The following is a 3,014-nucleotide window of genomic DNA, read 5'->3' on the forward strand; positions in this document are numbered from 1 at the left end:
CTCAGTAGGTAAGAGCACCTGACTGCTCTTCCGAAGGTCCAGAGTTCAAATCCCAGCAACCACATGGTGGCTCACAACCATCTGTAACAAGATCTGACTTCCTCTTCTGGAGTGTCTGAAGACAGCTACAGTGTACTTAAATATAATAAATAAATAATCTTTAAAAAAACACAGCATGCAATACTCCTACTAAGTCTTCTTGTTCTTTTATACCCCACAAAGACAAAATGGAAGTGTAGAACTTTTCTGTAGAAGCAGCAGCATGTGGTTACTGAGCACAAGCACTTAGAATGTGGCTGGTCACAATTGAGACATACTAAGACTTTTAAAATTCCAGATTGTGAAATTCAATACTAAAATGCTTAATTCTTAGGGTATACTAAAATATTTTGGAATAGGATTTTTGATGTATTTATTTCATGTGTATGTTGTTTTGCTTGCCAGTGCACTATGTGTGTACCTGGTGCCCAGATAAGAAAGGACAGAAGATGGTATCAGATCCCCTGGAACTGGAGTCATAGATAACTAACTTTGAGACACCATGTAGGTGCTGGGAACGGAACCAACCGAGGTCCGCTGCAAGAACAAATGCTCTTAACTACTGAGCCATCCTTCCAGCCCTGTGTTAATTATTTGTTAAATACATGTATATGAATGCACATGTGTACAGATGAGGAACACTTTGGATCCTCTGGAGCTGGAGTTACAGGTGGTTGTGAGCTGGGAATCCAACTCAGGAAGAGCAGGAGGCACTTTTAACAGCTGAACATTTCTCCAGCCCCTTCTCTTATCATAAGGACAATTTGGAGGCATGGAGCTTGAAACTCTGAGCAATTCCCCTGTCTCGGTCTCCCTGGTGCTAAAATTACAAACATGGCCCATATGCTAGGCCTTGGATATGAATCTAATAACACTATAATATTTGCTTCTTTCATTCATGTATCCATTTGTGGTAGTATGGGTAGTGTAGAGCCTCACATGTATGTAGTAAGCAAGCACTTCCACGGAGCTAGATCTCCAAGTCTTTATATATATATTTTTTATTATGAGACAAGGTCGTGGTGAATTTGAACTTGAGGTCTTTTTGCCTCAGGAATATGAGAGGAATGCCACAGGGCCTGGCTGCCTTTTATTTACCAGAGGTACTGCTTTTTGTTTTGGTGGCGCCAGGGTTGGAGCCCAGGGACATGAGCAGACTAGGAAAGTGATCTACCACTGGGTTACACTCCTCAACCAACAATTTTAAAATTATATTTACTTGTGTAGGGAGAGTCGGCGGACACCTTAAGTGTGTCAGTTCTCTCCTTCCATGTTGTCCCAGCTATCAAATTCGGACTGTTATGCTTGTTGGCCTTTGTCCATGGAGCTGTCCCCCCCCCAAAAAAAATCCAGCAATTTTAAGTTACAAGATATGACTCAAATAGTTCTTTTTCATCGGATCTTTCCATAACCATTTTAGAAAGTAGGAAAATGACTCTCTGGAAGGCAAAATGTGTTCTCAAGCATAATAGCATTTGAGTGTCACTGCCTCTAAATCACTCTAAAGATACAATTCTGATCCCAAAGTCACGATTCATTCATTAAACGAGGACTCTCTAGGTCGAGGCTCCGCCACACCACACTGCGACAGACAGCAACATCTCACATTCACTCACCATTGGCGATGAAGTAATCCTCCACTGCACCCCCTAGCCACTCGGCCTTCTCCTGGCTGTGCACGCCCCCGAAGCCATTCTCCACAGCGATCTGTGAACACAGGCCCAAGCCAACCATGACAGCATGGAAACCAGAACGGCGTGGCCTGCCCTGGCCTGGGAGTCTACCGCTTACACCGCCCAGCCATGGCTCTGGCGCCTCGCCTGGCCAACTTCTATTTTGTCTCAGCCCTAATCGTGACCCCCGCCAAGACCTCACTTACCTGTAAAGCAGGCCAAGCCTCCAGCGCAGCGCGGACCGCAGCTCCGAAGAGCACCCGCACGTCTTCCGCGGCGCCCGCCATCATCCGTTTAGATCACGTGGCTCCCAGGCAGCCCAATCGCTAGGGCGACCTCACCAGGCAAAAGGAGCCAAAAGCCGATTCTCAGGAACAGTTTAGTTTTCTGCCGATCTGGCTGGCAGCAAGACCAGAACAGTGGGAAATGCTGTCAGTGGTAGATGCTACCACTTACCACAGTAAATCCTAATAATTAAAGGAGAACCTGGAGCAGAGAACTGAGGAAGCATAGCTGAAATAAAGAAGAAAGGAGAAAAGAACAGCGGGGGCGAGAGAACCTACATTTGTGAGGCTCAGCAGATAAAGGCAATTGCCTGCAAGCCTGAAGAACTGAGTTCAGCCTTTAATCCCAGCACTTGGGAGGCAGAGACAAACGGATTTCTGAGTTCGAGGCCAGCCTGGTCTACAGAGTGAGTTCCAGGACAGCCAGAGCCCAGAGCTACACAGAGAAACCCTGTCTTGAAAAACAAAAAAACAAACAAACAAAAAAAAAAAACCAAAAAAACCCCAAAAAACAAAAAACAAACAAACAAACAAACAAAAACCAACAACAACAAAAAAGAGAACTGAGTTCAGTCCCTGAGCACTACAGGATGGAACTAGAGAACTGATTTCTGCAATTTCCCCTCACCTCCACATGTGTTACAGCATTTACAGGCACATGCACTTACACACACAATAAATAAATGTAATTTTAATTTTTTAAAAAAATATTTATTTTATATATGTGAGTAACACTGTCTTCAGAGACACCAGAAGAGGGCATCAGATCCAATTGCAGATGGTTTTGAGCCACCATGTGGTTTCTGGGAATTGTTTCAGCTCAGGACCTCTAGGAAGAGCAGTCAGTGCTCTTAACCGCTGAGCCATCTCTCCAGCCCCAACAATTCACTCTTGAGTCAAATATGAGTGACCATGTCCAGGATTCAGGTTGTCCAGAAAGATATTTTCTTTTGTGGAAGTGGTCAAATGACATTTTAGTAATTACAGAACAAAGAAAGTCCTAAATCAAAGCTTTTAC

The 3,014-nt window shown here is 44.3% G+C and overlaps 1 protein-coding gene across 1 annotated transcript in view; it reads right to left on the reverse strand.

Annotated features, from left to right (window-relative positions):
- Tsr2 (TSR2 ribosome maturation factor) overlaps positions 1-2,033 on the reverse strand; it is a 6,786-nt gene extending 4,753 nt beyond the window's left edge. The window contains exons 1-2 of the mRNA XM_021187263.1: positions 1,919-2,033; positions 1,656-1,746 (exon numbers count right to left, since the gene is read on the reverse strand). Coding sequence (XP_021042922.1) covers positions 1,656-1,746; positions 1,919-2,002 — 175 coding nt within the window. The 5' untranslated portion in view covers positions 2,003-2,033. The remainder of the gene's footprint in view (positions 1-1,655; positions 1,747-1,918) is intronic.
- Positions 2,034-3,014: the final 981 nt, after the last annotated feature.

Source organism: Mus pahari, chromosome X (assembly GCF_900095145.1).
Source record: "Mus pahari chromosome X, PAHARI_EIJ_v1.1, whole genome shotgun sequence".
NCBI classification, from domain to species: domain Eukaryota; kingdom Metazoa; phylum Chordata; class Mammalia; order Rodentia; family Muridae; genus Mus; species Mus pahari.